Source organism: Penicillium canariense, assembly GCF_028826845.1.
Source record: "Penicillium canariense strain IBT 26290 chromosome Unknown utg000001l_segment0_segment0, whole genome shotgun sequence".
Lineage (NCBI taxonomy): Eukaryota > Fungi > Ascomycota > Eurotiomycetes > Eurotiales > Aspergillaceae > Penicillium > Penicillium canariense.
The window spans coordinates 8895623-8913824 of record NW_026622728.1 but is presented as its reverse complement, the minus strand read 5'-3'; the positions used below and the strand labels follow the sequence as shown (position 1 = coordinate 8913824).

The following is an 18202-nucleotide window of genomic DNA, read 5'->3' as shown; positions in this document are numbered from 1 at the left end:
TAAGAAGACTCTGTACCGCCGTCAAGAAGTCAGGCAGGTAAAGGCCCCAATTGTCTACTTCCAGATGCTCTTGCCCCCCCCACATCCCCCATCCCCAAACACCGCCCACTCAAAAACAAAGCAGGCACCGCCCGCCCGCCCCACGAAGAATGACGACAACCGCCCCACTGCATGCGCACTGAGGCTCTTCATTAGGCCAATCGACCGCGTCGCTGCCAGCCGATCATACGGGAGCTTGTCAATCTTCTGCCAAACGGGGAGTTTCAGCCTTGGCCCCTTTCTCATCCTCATCGCGCCTCGTGTCTGCCAGTCGTTCACTCGTTGGCGCAGCAGGTCTTCTCTTATTGTTTCTCTAGTGCTTCGTCATCCCACTTCCTTACTCCTCCATTGTTCATCCCCTCCCCTCCTCATTACACCCCCTCTTTGTCCTCTCCTTCAGCGTCTAGCAATGCTATCCGCGACTTCTCCTCCGTAATGGGCGCGAAATACCCCTGGATGCGGCTGCGACGCCGCGGCCTGTCGCTCCTGTGCGTCATTGGCAGCGTCTTCTGTTTCGTCATCCTCGTCTTTTGGTATGGCATGAACTCGGACCGCGAATACATCCACCCCATCCTCACCCAGCTCCTCCCCGCCGGCCATTGCGCCTGTCAAACCTCCACCACCTTTCAATGCTCCACCTGTGTCTCCTGTGCCGACTCCTCCAGTCTGCAGCAGTCCACCTCCCCCGGCTGGGGGTTTCAATACGCCCGCGACGCCCGCAATGAGGCTCTCGACCAGATGCAATGCCAGGCCGCCTTCCAGGGCCTGTTCGAAGACGTCACGCGTGGCGAGCGCTTCTGGCGCGCCCACGGTGGCGGCCTCGTCACTGAGGACCTGGACGCAATCACCATCCAGCCGGGCATGGCGCGCGCCTTCATCTCACAGGGCTATTTGCATGTGGTCACCGCGCGAGCCAAAGGCGAGGACCACCGGCGCAAAATCTTGGGCGTGTTGAGCTCGATTCACCGTGCGCTGGCCGCCGACCGGGATCGAGCGTCGCGACGCGATATTGAGTTTGTCTTTTCGGTGGAGGATAAGGTGGAGGATGTCACGAATCCCGAGTACCCCGTCTGGGTCTTTGCGCGGACCCCGATGGAGGAAGGCGTCTGGCTCATGCCCGATTTCAGCTTCTGGGCCTGGGACAACCCCCAAAAACTATATTGGTCCGTTCGACCAGGTGGTCGATCGCATCAAGCGGACCGATCTCCCCTGGGACGAGAAGAAGCCTCAGCTCGTCTGGCGGGGCAAACCCAGTTTTGCCCCCAAGCTGCGCCGCGCATTGATTGAAGCCGCCCGCGACAAACCCTGGGGCGATGTGAAGCAGGTCAATTGGGACACGGGATCGAATGTGCTCCGCATGGAGGACCATTGTCAGTACATGTTCATTGCCCACGTCGAAGGTGAGTTCTTTCCCCGTCCTTGGCGGCAGCTGTCTCCCGGCCACATGGTCCACGGATTGTTAACACGCGATCCCTTCGCCCCCATAGGCCGGTCCTACTCCGCATCCCTCAAATACCGCCAAGCCTGCCACTCCGTCATTGTGGCCCACAAACTCCAATACATCCAACATCATCACTACCTCCTCGTGGCTCATGGGCCGAACCAAAATTATGTCGAAGTTGAACGCGACTTTAGCGATCTCGCCGAGAAGATCGAACCCCTGGTCGCGGACACTGACGCCGCACATCGCATCGCCACCAACAGCGTCAAAACCTTCCGCGAGCGGTACTTGACCCCGGCCGCAGAGGCGTGCTACTGGCGCGCGCTGTTTGATGGCTACGGTAACGTCTGGAACAGCAGCGTGAATCACTGGTCCGACCGCACGGGCAAGGAGCGCGGCCTGCGATACGAGTCGTTCGTCATGCTGGAGAGCGAGAAGATGTTGGAGTTCACAGCCGACGCAGCCATCTCCGGATGGTTTTCATGATTTGATATCCCCTTCCCTCCAACCCCCTTGCCCGTCCACACTATAGAGCGCCACGACCTGACTTTGACGTTTGCTCTTTTCTTATCATTATTGTTTTTGTGGTCTTACATACTGCATCATTGTCAAATATTCCCCGGCATCTGGCCACCGCTCACCCCCTTTGCTCACTTGCTCTCTTGCCCTCGCTCTCGGTGGCTCGGTGCGGGAAGCGGGTTGGTCGAGTCGGTCCGAGGAGATTCCAGCGATGTAATCAGCGGAGGCGTTTTGCAGCGCGATTTGTGATACCACGACAGCGTCGATATTTCTTTTCTTGTTTTTATTATTTTGGGCGTCTATATTACCTGGACAGACATACCTACCCACCAACCGGTGGCACCGACCTACCTCTATCAAGAATATAGCTACGAGGACCCAACCTTGCTTTGTACATGCCCTTTTCCCTGCCTTAGAACCTGGAGACGGGTTTGTGCCTGCATATCCACGAGCCATCACGAGATCTGCCGAGCGCATCTGGTAGAAATTGTCTCGGCCTCCGCTCTCGGGGGATATCTGCTGCTGAGCGTTGAACCCTGGCATGTTTATTCAGCGGACGGTAACGCTAGCACCAGCCTGCTCCGTATAGAGGCGATCAGGTCTTGGTATTTTGGAATTTCTCCGGCGCGTGATGTTCCTGCATATCGGTGATTTCTGCTGCAGACCAATGCGTCTGTCAGATGCAAGATGCAAGGGACCGACAAAAAAAAAAGGCCATCCTTGGAGAAGCAACCCCGGCTTGAACTCTATTTATGCTTTCCCCCTCCACTTCTTTCCATATTCCCGACAGGAAGTCGTGGTCGATCTCTCTCTACCGCAACGATATCTAGCTCATCAACAAACTCAAAGATATGTAGAACCACTCTCTAGCCACTGGTATGCGCGGAATTACCCATCGATCTGTGGTTTCCATCCTGCGCATGACTACAGAAGGCTTCCGTGCCAAGAATCGCTCTTTATTGGCTAGCAAGATATAACTCGATTCGATGGTTGATGCCCAACCTCGTTGACTCCAGATCTATGCCTATGCCGGCTGAGAGGAGATCCTAAAAAAAGCATACGACATCTGCCGAGCCGTTCTCGCGATTTCCAATCGGACGGCTTCAACCCCATCGTTGGCGCCTTGCCTCTCCCCCCCCCCTCCCAAGAGGACTTCAGTAGGCAGCCGGAGGATAACGCCTAAAGTCTACTTGGACCAGGAGACCAGTGGCTTCCTCAGATTGAACCCTTCCACGGCTTGCTATAACGCCATGAATGGAACAGCGAGCGCCCTCGTGATACCCTCACCAGGCGGTTGACCCTATGCATGAGCAGGATATGAGCCATGAGCCATGAGGGATACTATTCTGCGGCCTCGGCTTGTTGTTGGCCGAAACCTCCTATTTGAATTAGCAGACCATCTCAGTAGTTCCGTGCGGCATCGCCCATTGTGTTGCACAAAGATGAGCTGAGCAGCATATTAACGAGCCCGTGTCGCTCTTTCCCTTCTTGCCCATCCCCGTTCGCTCGTTTCGCTTGTTTCACATATTTCACTCGTTTCGCTGCACTTGCTCGCGTGTGCCAGCTTTCTCCTCTCCACTTCGACAACGTTCGCTCCTGTCTCCTCCGCTTCTACTGCTCCATACCCGCTATGCAGCAACTCACTGTTGTCGACAATGACAGCAAGGACAGTGCAAATGACTTTGTGGATGAAGATGTCGACCATGTCCGCGAGGATGTGCAGTCTAAGGCGTCCAAGGCAGTGGTGCGTATCCATGCTGTTGTATCCGCCTCGATACGTTATACGGGCGATCTCTGACGGCAATTGCACTCTCCGTGCGGCTCCAGTGGATCCTGATCGTCCTTACCATCCTTTCCTCCACCTTCCTCTTTGCGCTCGACAATACCATTGTCGCCGACGTTCAGTCCCCCATCGTGCAGCGCTTCGGGGAGGTCGGCAAGCTGGGCTGGCTGGGGGTGGCCTTTGTGCTCTCCAGCTCAGCGACTATAATTACCTGGTACGCGTCAAAGGCGACACAGAACCTTGCGGTTGGAAGCACATTGCTGACCGGTTGAGGCTGATTACAGGGGAAAGATGTATGCCATCTTCAGTGCCAAGTGGCTCTACCTGTCCTCGGTTGTTCTTTTCGAGGCGGGTAGTGCGCTTTGCGGTGCGGCCCCGAGTATGAATGCGTTTATTGCGGGTCGTGCGATTGCGGGTTTGGGGGTGAGTTGGAGCGGCGTCTATCCTCAAGGCTTGCTTACAGGCGATTGTTTAGGGCGCAGGCATGTACCTCGGCTGCTTGACTCTGCTGTCTCTCACCACCTCTGTTCGTCAACGACCCCAGTACATTGCCCTGACAGGGATCAGTATGTGATCGATGCGGCAAATGCGTCTGTGTGATCTTGGTACTAATATTTCCCGCAGCGTGGGGGTCGGGAACTGTGCTAGGGCCGGTGTAAGTACGAACCAAATCCGCAACGGTGGAAGATCGGATCCGATAACGATCGGTTAGGGTTGGCGGTGCCTTCTCGCAAAACGCCCACACCACGTGGCGCTGGGCCTTCTACATCAATCTTTGCATCGGAGGTGCCTTTGCACCAGTCTACATCTTCCTCCTGCCACGATGCGATCCTCAGCCGGAAACCTCCAAAGTGCAGAAGCTGCTGCAGATCGACTACCTTGGCATGGTCCTCAATATTGGCGCCTTTACAGCCTTGATCATGGCCATTAACTTCGGCGGCAACATGTTCAGCTGGGGCGCAGCGAAGGAGATTGCCCTATGGGTTGTTGGTGGTCTCTTGCTGATTTTATTCATCTTGCAGCAGATATTCACCATCGGCACGACAGACTTAGAGCGCATCTTCCCGGTTCAATTTCTTCGTCACCCTCTCATGTGGATCTTGTTTTCTCTGATGTGCGCTGCATCCACCTGTGTCTTCGTGAGTAATCTTCTCCGTTAATTGTATTGAGTCGCAAAAGTCACTGATAACCCATTTAGGTGCCCACATACTACATCCCGCTGTACTTCCAGTTCGTACGCGGTGACTCGGCTTTGACTAGCGCAGTGAGACTGCTGCCATTTATTATTCTGATGGTGACCTTTGGCTTCCTCAATGGTGGTCTGATGACCAAGCTAGGTTACTACGTGCCCTGGTATATGGCAGGCGGTCTCCTGGCGACCATCGGGGGTGCCCTGATGAGTACGACAACTATTCGTGTACCTGCTAGCATCAACTGACCGACGTGGAAATTAGGCACAGTCAATGAGAACACTTTGAATGCCCATATCTACGGCTATTCGGCTCTCATCGGAACTGGCGCGGGCATGTTCATCCAGGCCGGATTTTCCGTGGCCCAAGCCAAGGTCTCTCCTGCACGAGCAGCAGACGCAACATCCTACATGTCCTTGGCTCAGAATATGGGTATCATGCTTGCGCTTGCGATCTCTGGCGCAGTGTTCCAAAACAAGGCCATCGACGAGCTGCAAACGCTGCTACCGCACCTCACCCGGGTCGAACTGCGGGGTGCCCTCGCCGGCACAAACAGCGGCGTCCTCCAGCACCTTCCCGATCATACCCGTGCGCAGGTGCTCCACGCGATTGTCGACGCCATGTCGCGGACATACTTCCTGGTCGTGACGGCCGGCGCAATGGCGATCATCGGATCGCTCTTCATGAAGGTGAATTGCACCGGATACCCTCTATCGTCACATTGTCCAATTGGCTGACACTATGATAGAGAGAACGTATCTTTATCCAGCCCTCAGCGCTGGCATAGGATGATATGCGTCCGATCGAAAGCAGAGCCTAATCTGAGTGATAATGCAACAGTTGTTGACTTCTCGACGTGTTGCATGAAGTAAGAAAGTTTACTTGTTTTTCCATCTCCATTGTATTATTGAGAGACGGGGCTTCAGATTTCCGAAGATTCCTTGCTGAGAAATCGTAGGACCCCGTGGTCATGTAACTACCGCAATAATTAAATGTAAAGGGGCAACGAGGGCATAGATCTGGCAGCCGCATGATCACAAAATAGAGATCACACCAATTGGCAGGCAAACAAGTACATAAAGCCACACGAGAATCCGCTATTCACAGGGCTAAAGATATCATTCAGAAAAGCTGTCGGGGTTATGCGATCTGACAACCTTACTACGTGGAAAACGAAGCGACAAGAGTATCTTCTCATTTACGCGCTCAACCTCGGCCCCCTTTGAACCAAGTAGAGCACAAGGGTATATACAGTACTGCGATAGCACTTAATTCTGCGATATAAGCCCTCTTTGATCTTCAAGAAGCGTGCTTTTTTCTTCTTCCTGAAATGTATCCTCCTAGCGGTGTAAATGGTGATTGTTACAAACCCCAACCATCCCCAGCTGAAGGGAACCGATATTTAATACCAGCTAAAACTAGGTATGAGACTTATCCAATGAAAGAAATGTCACAATTTGGTTACCTAGGCACAGGGTACATTCTGTGAGCAGACAAGGAGCGACTTTAACTCAAAGAGGAAATGAAACATATAGGCCATCAATACCTTTTCGTACACCCATATCCTATCCCCTGCCGCTCTAATCCACATGAATGCGCCACAGCTCTCGATCACAGTCGCTTATATATCCGGTGCGGGTGTGCAGCATGGCAGTGTTATCGCTGATCAGAAGATCGCCTTTCTCCCATTCGAAGCGGAGGCACACTCTGTGGTCGTATGTGACGCGATCTATAACCTGGACCAGGCTTTGATCCTCATTTTCAATGTTTACGGCACAAGTAGAGAACTTGGTCTGGGCGGAGTCCCACGGCTGATGCCACCGCAGGCAAGGAAGTCCGGAGACGGGGTGCTTCACAATCAATGGGAGATTCTCCAGCTTCGCATCCCAGAAGCCGTCATTCTCCATGGCCCAGGTAACGTCCTGCAGCCGCTCTGCAGTCCATGGATGCGGGAGATATCTGAAAAACAGCCGCGAGCTGGCGAACAACGTGTACCCGCTTCCCTTGGGGGCGGTTGCTAGGCAGGTAAAGAACTGGTAGCCTGGTGGTCGCTGCACCTTCGTCGTTTCTCCAGTCACTAGGTCAGTGACTTCTTCGAACTTGAACATGCCGTCAAAATGCATGGGCATGGCCTCATTCGAAGTCACATTATTGCCCATCTTATCCAAGCGACCAGCGTCGCGCACTTTCTGAATGATACCGAAGCTCCACGGGAGAATATTACCCAGTTCAGAGCCGGCCTTGATATATAAATCTTCGTCGAGGGTCTCTGCAAACCCACGTAGAACCACAGGTGACATGATATTGGAAATCTTCCGGACTTTGTGCATAGGAATGTCGCGGATTGCCGGTCGCGGATTGAGATTGTCGATATCGGCCGGCTGAATGATGACTCCACAAGGATATAAATGCTCAAACTTCACAGATAGTCCGTCTTCAGACCAATTAAAGATGGGGGATTTTTCACGGAAGAAGTATGGTTGCCCGTTCTTATAGATCAGATCATGCGTGTCACGGACTTGCTCGGCATGGACAGTGCGATATGAGCCGTCTAAGCCGATGGCCACAGAGGCGTGCCAGGGCGTAAATCCCAGAGCCCCTCGAGCTTGAGGAATAAGGGAAACTGAGAGCTTTTTCTCACCGGCCGACTCGTGAATGGACAATCGAACATAGTCGCCCCGATTGGCTTTAATGGCGGCCGCAAACATCTTGCCGCGGATGATCATCTGGCGCGCGATCTGAGAGATCTGAGTCTGTCTTGCGCGTTTCGAAAGAGCCTGTGCAGGTTGTTGATGCGCAAGGTCCTTGGTCAGGAACTTGATATATCCGCGATACGTCAGGCAGGTGTCGTTGTCCGTCTTGATCGCCTCATCGGCGTCAAAGGTCGGGTCGCCAAAGACGAACATTAGTTCGCGACGGAGACAGCTAGCATGATCTAGATAGAAGGATTTGGCGGCCTCTGGGCTGTGGCTTTGGAACCAAGGATGTTCCAACAACTCGAATAAACGAATGAATTTCACATGGTGGAGGCCTTTCTCGACCGCCATCTGTCGCAGGGTCTCGCCATAGTCCCAGACGGTCTCATCCGGCACCCCAAGAATATCTGATAGCAGAAATTAGCAAGCAGTCGAGAGCCGAATCGAGATGTGATTTGACGTACCATTATACACCAGTCCGTCCGAACTAATATATACATCGGCGCCGGGTTCATATACCAGGGCGATGTTCTCGCATAGCCCGTTCAGGTGGAAAAGCGCCAACTCCTCACCAAAATCCGGCAACGTGCCCAGTACTTTATCCCGCGCATTGGGCGACTTGAATGGAAAAGCAGGCAAGATCATGCGAATTGGTTCCTGCCGCCTGACCTGCTCGACGACCGTAGAAACGAACGATTCCAACCCCTTCCAGGAACCGCCATTCGTCTCATAGTCAACGCCGTAAGTCTCGATTACCTTCAAAATTTCGACGGCCATTTTTTGACCGCGTGCTAAGATCACAGGGACAGAAGTAAGCGTAGCTTGGCGGTTGAGAACTTTTTGCGCGTGTTGTGGACAGCCATTGCCGTTTGCGGTAATCGATTTGGGATCGGCATTCTCAGATTCGGAAATCGACGCCATGCCTTCGGTGGAGACATCGATCGGGCTGCGATTGGCGGTCTTGGCATTGTTGGAATGAGTCATGTCAGAATGGGTGGAATTCTGCGAATATACATCTGGGACGGTGTCCGCAATAGGTGCGAGGGCGACCATGGTGATGGCGGTGGAAGTCAAACGGGGTCGCACCGGTGTATCTTGTCCGTTCGATGAAGACCCACTAATAGAAAAATATTGAAAATGGAATTTTTGGAGTATAGAATACTGAAGCTGCCCTGTCTGGTTTGTAAAAGTCCGGGTAGTCAAGGGGGGCCAATCTCGCGTCCCTGCAGAATGGCTTGGTGCTATATATCCCGCCAAAGTCGCAGTAAGATCATTTTCGACCCTAATGGCAGTACGGAGGGAAATTCAGCAGTATGACTGTATCTCTCATTGCGGACTCAGATCTGTGGATGAAGCTGAACTTAGAAGATCCATTGACCGCTAGTTCATTGGGTCTGTACAACACGCTGGCTGTGGCTTATGAAAAAGGGTCTAAAGTAGGGTATACTCTGGGGATGAAACAGAAACTTTCACCGGGAAGAATGGTCAGACTCCCACGTGCTCCTGAATAGATCAGAAGAGCCTGAGCAGATGATGAGCCTGAACCTGGAATGGATATGATGCGGTCTAAAAGGTGTCAGCGAAACCCGTATAAGATGGACGGGTAACGGAGAATAAAGGATATCCCCAGCGTAAGGGACAAACCAATGATCTAATCTGCCGATGACGAGATTTGCATTTATGTACAACCATCGACTAGCAGAGGCTGTGGATATACTCCTTTAGATCAGTGCTCGAAATTCCCCTGTCCCGCTCGTATCCAGATCGGCCCCCATCCTAGCGAGCTATGGTTTGTAGCAGAAGAGGGGAGAGTTTAACTCAAAATCACACCCTGTTCGGGGTCTTTAGCAGATGTCACTGTAAGTCGCTTGACAAATACCCCCGAACAGTTGATGTGCTAGATCGGTAGCATACTCGTCATCTGCAGGTGTTTTTGACATCCAACCCCATGACAATGGGTAAATTCTAGGGCTAGTGTGGCTCAAGTCTCGACAAGAGACTGCCACCATGGGGCCACATGGACGATAAGAAATCGTACGGACGATGAATCTCATAGAATGGATATTTTGCTACCTAACAAAAGCATGTTGCTCACATGGCGCAGTAGTCCACTCTGGTTTCAAATTTATTCTAGCTCCGTTATGGAATGTCTTGTAACATAAGTCCGATAGTTGTACCATGCTCAGGACTGGTCAATTTGCCATGTCAAGATCTAGGATCATTTCTCCAGGTCAGTCCAATCATACTCCATCAGCCGAGACACAAAAGCGGCCATCTCCGGCGTCGCTAGCTGGCGCACAACGTAGAAGCTGGCGTCGAGGCCTGAGCTGACGCCTCCAGCCGTGATGACGTGCACGGCATCTCCTTTGATATTTCCTCCATCAATATAGCGCTTGTGCACCACATTGGTCGGCGGCTCACTCTGGTCACCAAATTTAATACATATCTCCCGAAGTGTATTGATGGCCCGGTGATGAGTGGTGACGGTCAAGCCCGATAAAACACCCGAAGCCGCGAGCAAGAAGGCTCCGGTGCAAACAGAGAATAATAGTCGCGGCTGTTGCGGTTTTGCCCGGGGTAGGCGCGCAAATCTCCGGATGATCTCTATCTCTGGCCCATTACCCTCAACCATAGGCTGGAGTATGGATGGCGGCCCCCCAGGCACGACTAGAATGTCGTACTCGGAGATAGCATTCAGGGCATCCGTCAAGAGTCTGTCCGCCTGCAAAGTCAGTGTATTTGCAGCACGAATCGTGGGGCTTTGCGCGATGATTTCGACCGTGAACATCCGATCAGGGTCGTCCGGGTTGCAGTTATGCGAAACATGAGACAGAACTTCCACCGGGCCTGTGAAATCGAGGATATCTGCGCCCTGGAATAGCAGGACCCCGACCTTGTAGTACTGGTTCTGTGGCGTAGCAGACATCTTTCCACCGGCCGAATAGGTAGATTGCGATCTGGTCTCGAGAAACGCGGACGCTAATTCACCTGGATCCGTGGCAGGCTCAGACTTATCAGCACAAGGGACGGGAGTCGAAGTCTGGCGAAGAAGGAACATGAGATGGGGCGTTGGAATCCCCAGGCGCTCGCAAGGTTCTACCAGATGTGCGGCGTGAACTCTAGAGGTAAAATTCACCTCCACGGCGGATATCCGACGGAGTGCTCATTCCAGTGAATAATGGGCCGACGCTGTACTACCTTTCATCCTCCGATGACGCCGATTTGCGCTTGTAACTGAAACTTCATCCCCCTCCGTGCCTCCATGGTGGCCTGGTTGGGGAAAGCAGCGGTGTGGGTGGGTTGGGCGAGGTTGATGCAAGGGTTCCCAGAGTTTGGAAAGCTGATCGTAGTCCTTCACCTCACGGCCAGGATTATACCAGCGAAGGTACAATATGATGAACTAAACCGTCGGTCACATCCTCAATTTCAGAACGACCGAGATAAGCCGTGAGTTTCCGGGGCTTATTCCCGTTATTCCCGCGAACGGCCATCGAGTCAAGGCCATGAGTTAGGGCCCGGCAAGTCACGTCGTCGGGATGTGGGCTCCATCGGGACTCCCCGCGCCTTCGTCCGACGGTGGGGGATGCACACACGAGAGAAGAATAAGTATGGAGCCAACGCAAGGGTTGGGATGATGACTCAGGCAATATTTCAGACATTTTATTCTTTTTCCCGAACTGAATAGGTCTTGTCCAATGTCATAGACTTCCCGATGACCTCCCCCGAGTACCAGTCCCATTTCTCCATCGCGAACCTCCCGTTCGGAGTGGCCTCGTCGGAGAGGCATCCAAGCGCGCAATGTGTAACTCGACTGGAAAATAACGTCATATTTCTGGTGGAATTGCAGCGGGCCGGGGTCTTCGCGAAGATATCGGGTCTGCCAGATGGCATCTTCGACAAGCCGAGCCTCAATGAATATGCGGCACTGCCCAAGATCACCCAGCGCTCAGTCCGGACGGTGTTACAAGAGGTGCTGGCCAAATCCCTGCCGGTGGGTTTCACCGAAGACATCAGCGTGGTGAGTCTTCACCTGCCGGTCTCAGTGGGTGGCTTCACTGGTATGTGGAAGTGTACTCCTCCAGTTTGACGAGCAAGGGAACTCTGATGTACTGGATATACAAAAGACTTTTCCTGCAGCGTGCACCACGTTCGGAACTCTGGTCGAGCAATTTTGAATCACGAATCCACGCCTCCCGCTTTCTTCAACTTTCCAATCGGGTACAATGGCCGAGCGAGCACGATATATGTCTCTGGAACTCCAATAAACCGGCCGCTGGGTCATTTCTATGATCTCACTGCGCCAGCAGAGAAGAAGCCCATTGTTTACGGTCCATCTCAGGCCATGGACTATGAGTTGGAGATTGGTGTCATCATTGGCAAAGGTGTCTCGCGCCTCCAGAGGTTGAACGCAAAAGAAGCAGACGATCATATTTTTGGTCTTGTAATTTTAAATGACTGGAGTGGTGAGTGTTTGGCCCCCAAAAGGGAAGGGCTCACTAACTATATGAATTCGGTGCTTACTAATTGTATATTAGCGCGCGACATTCAAGGATGCGAGATGGTTCCGCTAGGTCCGCTGAATGGCAAGGCCTTTGGAACAAGTATTTCTCCCTGGGTAGTGACATTGGATGCCCTGGAGCCGTTCAGGGTACCTGGCCCCAAGCCCGAGGCGGTATTGGCAAGCCATCTCGAAGATGTGGCGACCTCCAGCTATGCGATTGATATGAAAGTAGAAGTTCTCGTTGGAAAGCACGTAACGACGGTCAGCGAATCCAAGGCACAAGATTTGCATTGGAGTGGACGACAAATGGCCGCCCACCTTGCTAGCACCGGTGCCGATCTTCAGACTGGAGATATCCTAGGCACCGGGACGGTCAGCGGTCCGGCCAGTGGGAGCTATGGTTGTCTGCTGGAAATCACCAAGGCCGGCAAGGAGCCAATCACTCTGGCCGATGGTTCGAAGAGACATTACCTGTTGGATGGGGATGTGGTTCGCATGACCAGCATTGTTGGGGGAGTTGGCTCTGGTGTTGGATTTGGCGAATGTGTCGGTGAGCTGCAGTCTGCCTTGAAGTTGTAGGTCGGTAGTCTTTGTGATCTTGTCAGTTAGAACAGAGACACCTTGAAGCGACTTTGTTTGCTAGGTAAAGACAGGCTATCCAGGAAATATCCAAGTAGGATGAGACACTTGAGAGCTATCTGTCTACACAAGGAGGGATCAAAATTAATAGATTAATAGACTTGAAATTATTAATCGTGAAGTTGGAGAATATAAGTAACAAAAGGACCATCCCAAGATATGCAAATCCAACCACGCCACACGGAACTTTTTAAAAAGAATAACGAGACCAGACGCCAAAGAATGCTCCGAACCGCGCTGAAGCAAAAAGAATAATGAGATTTATGGGTGCGAAATCATTCTCAATCTAGCTCCAGAGCGGGGGATGAATATACTCTGAAGCGCGGTCCAATATGTTGGGAATTGTCCATTCACCACTGCCTGAGCTTTCCGGAGTAGGGGGTGGAAGAGAGCTCACGCTGGGGGTCATGGCTGCCGGTACAGGAGGGACAAAGTTGCCCATGGAAGCGGGGCCAGAGGCCGCGTTGAGGTTTGATTGCATATAAGCAGGGCTGCGTCCAGTACTACTGCGAGTGTGCTGATTCCCGAACGCCGTAAGAAGCTTCTGCAAAGCGCGATGTGTTTTGGCCAACGACTTAGCCCACTGCGTTTGGGAATCCGGATTGACCGCAGCAGGTGAAAGGGGATCCAGGGTGGGTGGCACAGAACCCGGTGGGTGGGTAGCACCTGTGATGGGGTCGTATGTGGCCACACCCTGTGGTGGCGAGGTCATGCTGTTACCAGCATCAGCGACATCACCAGTATCGTACGCACGCTCGTTGCTGGCACGCTGCGCTATGATACCCTCTAGCTGGCGTAGGAGGCTCCAAACGGTCGGATTTGATTTGGCTTCTTGAATAACGGCAAGGAGGAAGGCAGAGCTGATTGCTCGCTGCAGCGCAATCCAAGAACGGGCCGCATGGGAGCTGATATTGTGCATTTCAATATAAGCTTCCACGGTTGCCATCAGATTGAAAACACAGTCTCCCCGCATGCTCGCAGCATCCGCATCGTTGGCATCGACCGACGGCTTGAGCGACGGGCGGCAGAGCTCAGAGGAGAAATAGGACGAGTGCAACTTGAGCACAACTCGTTCCAGATGCTCTGGTGAGGACGTGCACCATTGCGCATCCCGCAGATGCGGCTTTGCTTCAACCATGATCTTCTGGATTCTTTCCTTGTAGCCCTGAATACTCTCGAGGCTCATCTGTGCATGGGGACTCAGCATTCGAATACGAACAACCTCCAAAGCCAGAGAAATCACGCGACAGAGGGTCTCAAAGTAGGACAAATCGCCCGATTTTGAGCCCTCGGGATGTGGAATATCTGGCTGGCTGACTGCGGTTGTAGAAGGGCGGTCATAAGAAAGAGAGAAATGACTGTCTTGCCATGCCATGGACCACCTGTAGATGTCAGTTTGGTGTGTCCAGTAGACCTCAATGGTGCAGAGTTCCAACTGCCAGGATCATACCAGACGTGTCGCCGGCGGTACCGCTCAGGTGACGAGAACCTACTCGACTCAACATGCAATCCAAGAGCCAAGCCCATACGAAGCGTCATGCCCAGCAGAACATAAGAAATGCCGGGGTTCATGTTATAAGACAGAACATTTCCAATGACCAAAAGCGTTTGGATTGCCTCAATAGTTGGCTGAGATAAGAAATTGGTCATGCGAAGGCATTGATAGGAGCAGCAGACTGCGGGGGGTATCAGTAAACTTTATCTCTTGAGAACAGATCTTCGGCCATCATACCATAGACTTGCGAAGTCAACTCTCGCTCCTTGCTTCCAAGATCGGACGACTGGCAGCCAGATGCTAGGACAGCAAACAAGAGACCTAGGTATGCAATGTTCACACCAAAAGGAGTCTGTGCATCATCGACGTCCTCTCGATAAACACCGCCAGAGGCCGCTCTGTTTTGCATAAGAAGCTCAAGAGTGCTCTCAAATTCTTGGACATTTTCAAGAACCGGATAGATTGCGCCGGCAATATCCTTATAATAATAGAAGAATCTGCACCGAAGGCGAAGAATTAGATACGTCTCCATGAATGATGCTCAATCAGTATCAACTTACTCTCTGCACTGTTGATCAGTCGGAAGCGCGCTGCAAACAGCGCTAATGTCGAAGGTCGACATATCCGACGACCACAAATCAACAAACGGGTAAGTCGCAGACTCGTTATCAAGCCCGAGCTTGGGTAGTATCCCACCCTCCAGCAGAGTTTGCAGCTGATCAGATCCAGACTTGTTGTTTAATATATAAGCCAAGACTGAGCGCGATCCCAGATGAACGGTGCCTCTGCCCAGGGTGTTTGATGTATGGATGCCCTCGCGCTCAGGCGAGGCGTCCTTAGACCGGGAACTCGCATCGCCGCTCTGCACGCTCGCGCTGTCCATTGCCCCAGCGGGCCCTTCCTCAGCGCGTTCAAGTCCGACTCGCAGTGAGGAGATGGTGGACTCCATTTCCCGCAGTCGGTTGCGCACATTTTCCCATTCCTCCCGAGGAATAGACACACGGCCTCGCGCATGAGCGCCGTTGACTCGACTTGGATGAGGCTGAATAGCCTCCGGTTTCACGTGTGTCGTATTATCGTCATAACTATATGAAGCATTTTGTTCTGCTGAGGACCCTGCTGAAGCGCCACCAACAGAGCTCTCGGGAAAAGCTTGCGACCGTTTCTTAGAGGGACGTTCGTAAGAGCAAAGTTCCGCATGGTCGCGCTTGACACACCCATCGCAGGGAAGATTCCTATCACATTTCACCTTGCGCGCATGGCATGGGTAGCAAGCTTTGGGCTCACGCGCCTTGCGCTTTGTGCGGATGATGGCGTCCACCTGGGCTTGCGGCAAGTCGGAAACGGATCTGTTCGGTGCTGTGGCCATGTCGGACGGTGAAAATGAGTTCGACGGGGGATATGGCGATGTCATTGTGCTCCGTTTCTTCCTTCCAGGGTTGATATAGCCTTTTCGAGTCTATAGTGTGCCCGTCGATGCAGGTGCCGAATGCGACCGTCGACTGGTCGGGACGAAAATGTGGATTCGACTCGGGAGGAGAAGGAACGAGGGTAAGAATAGCCCATATGTAGTTAGTCCTACAGTATATGGCAATCCATCACTCAATTTCAAATCGCATGAGGGCAGGCGATTGCGTTCGAATTGGAGATGATTGGGAAGCCGAGAAGCATCATCGCCCGTGGTCCCTTATCTGCAGATGCACGTGACGTGGGGTGTCCGAATGCGGAAGGTTGCTCTTCGGCAGCGATGAGGGCGTGAGGTTAATGGAACAAGGCCAGTCATTTTAAGTATTATGTGGGAGCAATAAATGACGGTAGAGACTAAGAATTTTGCCTTTAGTGCATTTTTGGTCTAGTGGTTATTTTGCCTAGGATTTGGCCCTATTTTGTCTTGATATATTAGCTACCTTGATACGAATTTATGAATATATGAATGTATGATTAGGTTTGTATATGTATCCATGCCATGAAGCACCATCAACACAATAGGTACCCGTTTCCACATCTAGTCGATATATCAAAAGGGAAAAAGAAACAGGCACTTTTTGCCAGGTAGAGGAATTTAAGCGCATGATTAAGTCTCGAAGCATCAATCAACCCCCTCGTATCGTTCTTCGTATTCACAGTGTTCATTCAATCAAGTTTTGACACCGTGCTCTTCATCGTCGCTGAAGGCATACTTGGAGAAGCGACGAATCGACTCACCCTTGTAGTAGAATACGTAAGGAATGGCGCAGCATGCCAAGGCAATGAAGGCAAGAAGAGAGCTAGCCCACTGGAAACCGAGACGGTCGTACATCTGTTCAGTGAATAGAACGGTAGATGCACCCCACATAGATCGGAGGAAGGTCTTGGCTGCCAGGGCTGAAGCGGCTTGGTGCTGATAAGTATCGACTTCATTTATAGTTAGTGATCGTTCATTGAGTATTATGGATCCAACAGCTTACCCAGATAGTTGTTAGCCGAGTTGTACAGGAAGATAAATCCAAATCCAACGGGCCATCCGCCAATTGCAGGTCCGAACCAGTGAATGGTAGGGTACGAGGTCCAAGCGAAAATAAAAAGACCGATGGGAACGAGCCAGCAAGAATACATCATGGGGATCAGACGCTTCTCAGCCGGGGGCTTTCCACCGCATTGCGCGGAGATTTTGAGGTAGTTTTTGTTGACGATGGGAGCACAGCTAGCGCTCATGAGCACGCCGATAGCGAGAGGAATGAACATAAGACCAGTCATCGAGGCGCTCCAGCCCTTGCCACCCTGGTAAACGATGGGATATGCAACAAAGAACATGTAAAGCAAGCCGTACAGGACTGACATGTAGATGGAAATGAAGAAGACAATCGGTTCAAGAAACAGAAGCTGGAAGGGCCGGAAGAGGAAGATGCGCAGCTTCTGGCCCAGAGGGCGAGGATCAAGCTCGGTATCGGTGGTGTATTTGGGGTCATTCTCCTTCTTGCGAAGCTTAGCAGCCCGCCTCTTCAGCAATATTGGTGCATAGGTCTCAGGGACGGTAAAGGTAAGCAGAACCCAGGCAACGAAGGCAAGGATCAGCTGCAGCCAATAGAGCCATCGCCAGCCGCAGTTGTCTCCAAGGAAGCCACCGGCGAGAGGGCCAATAGCAGGGCCAATGAAAGGAGCGGCACTGAAAGCGGCCATCGGGACACCACGTTCTTCGCTCCTCCACAGATCTGCCAGAGTACCTCCGACCAGGGTCATCGGTGCACTAAATGCAATGCCATCGATCAAGCGGCAGACGATCAGAGTTCCAATGTTCTTGGAGACGGCACAGGGTATGATAAATATAACGGCAACAAGTAGTGTAGCTGCGTATACGGGACGCCGTCCAACCATTTCGGATAACGGAGCAAAGACCATAGGTCCTAGGGCCATCCATCATTAGTAACGTAACAATGGTGACATTGAATCTGATAATGACTTACCAACACCAAATCCAATGACAAAAACGGTCACAACTAGAAGGCTGACTTCACGGGCGACACCAAAGCTTTTCATGGGCCCTTCCAGGTCTGCTGTGATAACGCTACTGGCAAATGCGACAACGAAGCAGGTGAAGGCGACGACCATCGTACAGTACCATTTGTACGCCTTGGACCAGTTCTTTGGGTTCTCGGGGTCGTCGATAGTGAAGGTAACCAGCTTCCAGTCCTCCATCTGACCAGTGACATTTGATTTGTATGGCTTGATAATTTCGCCCCTCTGTGTCTCGGTGGTATACTCGCGAAGATCGGCACCATCATTCAACTCACGGATGGGGAGGTCAAGGTAACCGGTCTCCCCAGGGCCGGACCCTATCGACGCTGTCCGGCTGGTAACATTGGTATGGGTGTGTTCTGAAGAAGGGGTCTCCATGCTATGTGGTATATTAATCCTGCCAA

General features: G+C 52.3%; 7 protein-coding genes across 7 annotated transcripts; 3 read left to right on the top strand and 4 right to left on the bottom strand.

Moving 5' to 3' along the window:
• Window positions 1-474: 474 nt before the first annotated feature.
• N7482_003091 (uncharacterized protein) lies at window positions 475-1966 on the top strand (the record flags this gene model as incomplete). The annotated part of the gene is made up of 2 exons (XM_056685216.1): window positions 475-1202; window positions 1294-1966. The coding sequence occupies 2 exons, from the start codon at window positions 475-477 to the stop codon at window positions 1964-1966; spliced, it is 1401 nt and encodes a 466-aa protein (XP_056548822.1).
• Window positions 1967-3629: 1663 nt separating this feature from the next.
• Window positions 3630-5759, top strand: N7482_003090 (MDR family MFS transporter; the record flags this gene model as incomplete). Its single annotated transcript, XM_056685215.1, has 9 exons — window positions 3630-3743; window positions 3827-3996; window positions 4067-4205; window positions 4258-4348; window positions 4407-4437; window positions 4495-4921; window positions 4981-5182; window positions 5237-5661; window positions 5721-5759. The coding sequence occupies 9 exons, from the start codon at window positions 3630-3632 to the stop codon at window positions 5757-5759; spliced, it is 1638 nt and encodes a 545-aa protein (XP_056548821.1).
• A 793-nt stretch (window positions 5760-6552) lies between these two features.
• On the bottom strand, window positions 6553-8721 carry xanB (isocyanide synthase xanB; the record flags this gene model as incomplete). Its single annotated transcript, XM_056685214.1, has 2 exons — window positions 6553-8075; window positions 8133-8721. 2 exons carry the CDS (start codon window positions 8719-8721, stop codon window positions 6553-6555), a joined length of 2112 nt encoding a protein of 703 aa, XP_056548820.1.
• Window positions 8722-9886: 1165 nt separating this feature from the next.
• Window positions 9887-10594, bottom strand: xanA (isonitrile hydratase-like protein xanA; the record flags this gene model as incomplete). Its single annotated transcript, XM_056685213.1, has 1 exon — window positions 9887-10594. The coding sequence occupies one exon, from the start codon at window positions 10592-10594 to the stop codon at window positions 9887-9889; it is 708 nt and encodes a 235-aa protein (XP_056548819.1).
• A 786-nt stretch (window positions 10595-11380) lies between these two features.
• Window positions 11381-12748, top strand: N7482_003087 (fumarylacetoacetate hydrolase family protein; the record flags this gene model as incomplete). The annotated part of the gene is made up of 3 exons (XM_056685212.1): window positions 11381-11726; window positions 11793-12131; window positions 12204-12748. The coding sequence occupies 3 exons, from the start codon at window positions 11381-11383 to the stop codon at window positions 12746-12748; spliced, it is 1230 nt and encodes a 409-aa protein (XP_056548818.1).
• Window positions 12749-13094: 346 nt separating this feature from the next.
• On the bottom strand, window positions 13095-15717 carry N7482_003086 (putative C6 transcription factor; the record flags this gene model as incomplete). The annotated part of the gene is made up of 4 exons (XM_056685211.1): window positions 13095-14190; window positions 14259-14484; window positions 14541-14800; window positions 14864-15717. The coding sequence occupies 4 exons, from the start codon at window positions 15715-15717 to the stop codon at window positions 13095-13097; spliced, it is 2436 nt and encodes an 811-aa protein (XP_056548817.1).
• A 723-nt stretch (window positions 15718-16440) lies between these two features.
• Window positions 16441-18176, bottom strand: N7482_003085 (MFS transporter; the record flags this gene model as incomplete). Its single annotated transcript, XM_056685210.1, has 3 exons — window positions 16441-16697; window positions 16751-17686; window positions 17747-18176. 3 exons carry the CDS (start codon window positions 18174-18176, stop codon window positions 16441-16443), a joined length of 1623 nt encoding a protein of 540 aa, XP_056548816.1.
• Between the last annotated feature and the right edge of the window lie 26 nt (window positions 18177-18202).